The 1,331-nt window shown below is 37.0% G+C and overlaps 1 protein-coding gene across 1 annotated transcript; it reads right to left on the bottom strand.

The window, feature by feature from the left end:
• Positions 1–13: 13 nt before the first annotated feature.
• On the bottom strand, positions 14–665 carry LOC108762864 (probable inactive protein kinase DDB_G0270444; the record flags this gene model as incomplete). The annotated part of the gene is made up of 1 exon (XM_018510115.1): positions 14–665. A coding segment is annotated over exon 1 (652 nt), but the record flags the coding sequence as incomplete, so codon positions are not given.
• Between the last annotated feature and the right edge of the window lie 666 nt (positions 666–1,331).

Raw genomic sequence — 1,331 nt, 5'->3', positions numbered from 1 at the left:
TTCTCAATATCACCCTCCGTTTTGGCCTGCAATTTAGTCTCCGTCTTGTCTATCTGGTTCTCCACGTTGTTCTCCACTTCATTCTCGATAACACTTTCCCTTTTGTTCCCTGCTTTATTCTCTACTTCGTCTATTTGATCTTCTACCTTGTTCTCCACTTTGTTCTTGACATCGTCCTCCGTGTTGGTCTCCAGTTTATTCTCCGTCTTGTCTGTCCGATTCTCTACTTTGTTCTCCACTTTGTTTTCCATTTTATTCTCGACATCACCTTCCGTTTTGTTCCTCTGTTTATTCTCTACTTCGTCTGTTTGACTCTCTATTTTGACATCGTCCTCTGTTTTGACCTCCAGTTTATTCTCTATCTTGCCCCTCTGATTCTCCACTTTGTTCTCCACTTCATTTTCAATACCACCCTGCGTTTTGCTCCCCACTTTATCCTCCGTCTTGTCTACCTGGTTTTCTATCGAGTTCTCAACTTTGTTCTCCACATCGCTCTCCATTTTATCCTCAGCTTTGTTCTCTCCTTTGTTGTCCAGCTGCTTCTTCGTTTTATTCCGCGCTTTATGCTCCTCAACTTCTCGATCGCTCGAATCAGAATCGACAATTTGCGATTTTTCGCAACATATCAACCATGCTTTCGCTTTATTCAGTTTACGCGCTTTCATATTCGCGACCGTGCACCACACAAATGCGAAATGAGGAAAAATAAAATCCGAATACAATCGAAACGTCTACAGCGAAATACGTCGCGAACATTCCTATCGTAGAAAAAAAGACGCCATTTTGCTGAGCTTGATCGATACTAATCAATGTGCTATCTGATACCATCTAGCTTTACAATTTTCTACTTAAGAAACGTTAAAGATTAATTCTTTCTTGCACGCGATAAGTAGATCAATTTTTTTTTATTTTTTATCGAGGAGTGACATGTGACTTGTATTCATTAAAATGTGATAATGAGAGTCATCGCATTACTAGGAAAATTAAATTCATGGATGAACATACAGAAATATCTCTACGTCACATCTCGTATAATGTAATAATTTCATCAATCAATATGAAACACTCAACGAGATAACAACATATATCACATGTGTGTGTGTTCTTCGTATTTTTAAAATAATTTAATAAATAAGTGTATTGCGAAATTGAATGATTCTTTAAATTCTTTTAATTCCTTCATACGCTTCATTTGCCGCGGCCTTTTGTTTTATAATTAGGATTCCGCCAAAGTAAACGATTCTTGCAACGTGACTAGCACTATAACAATCTAGAAATCTTTAAAAATAGATAACTTGTTTTCATCATTTATTCCTTTGTCTTTATAGATA

The sequence above is a fragment of the Trachymyrmex cornetzi genome, unplaced genomic scaffold, assembly GCF_001594075.2.
Source record: "Trachymyrmex cornetzi isolate Tcor2-1 unplaced genomic scaffold, Tcor1.1 C3892692, whole genome shotgun sequence".
Classification (NCBI taxonomy): Eukaryota; Metazoa; Arthropoda; class Insecta; order Hymenoptera; family Formicidae; genus Trachymyrmex; species Trachymyrmex cornetzi.
The sequence above is the reverse complement of the archived record's forward strand: the minus strand, read 5'-3'. Positions and strand labels throughout refer to the sequence as shown.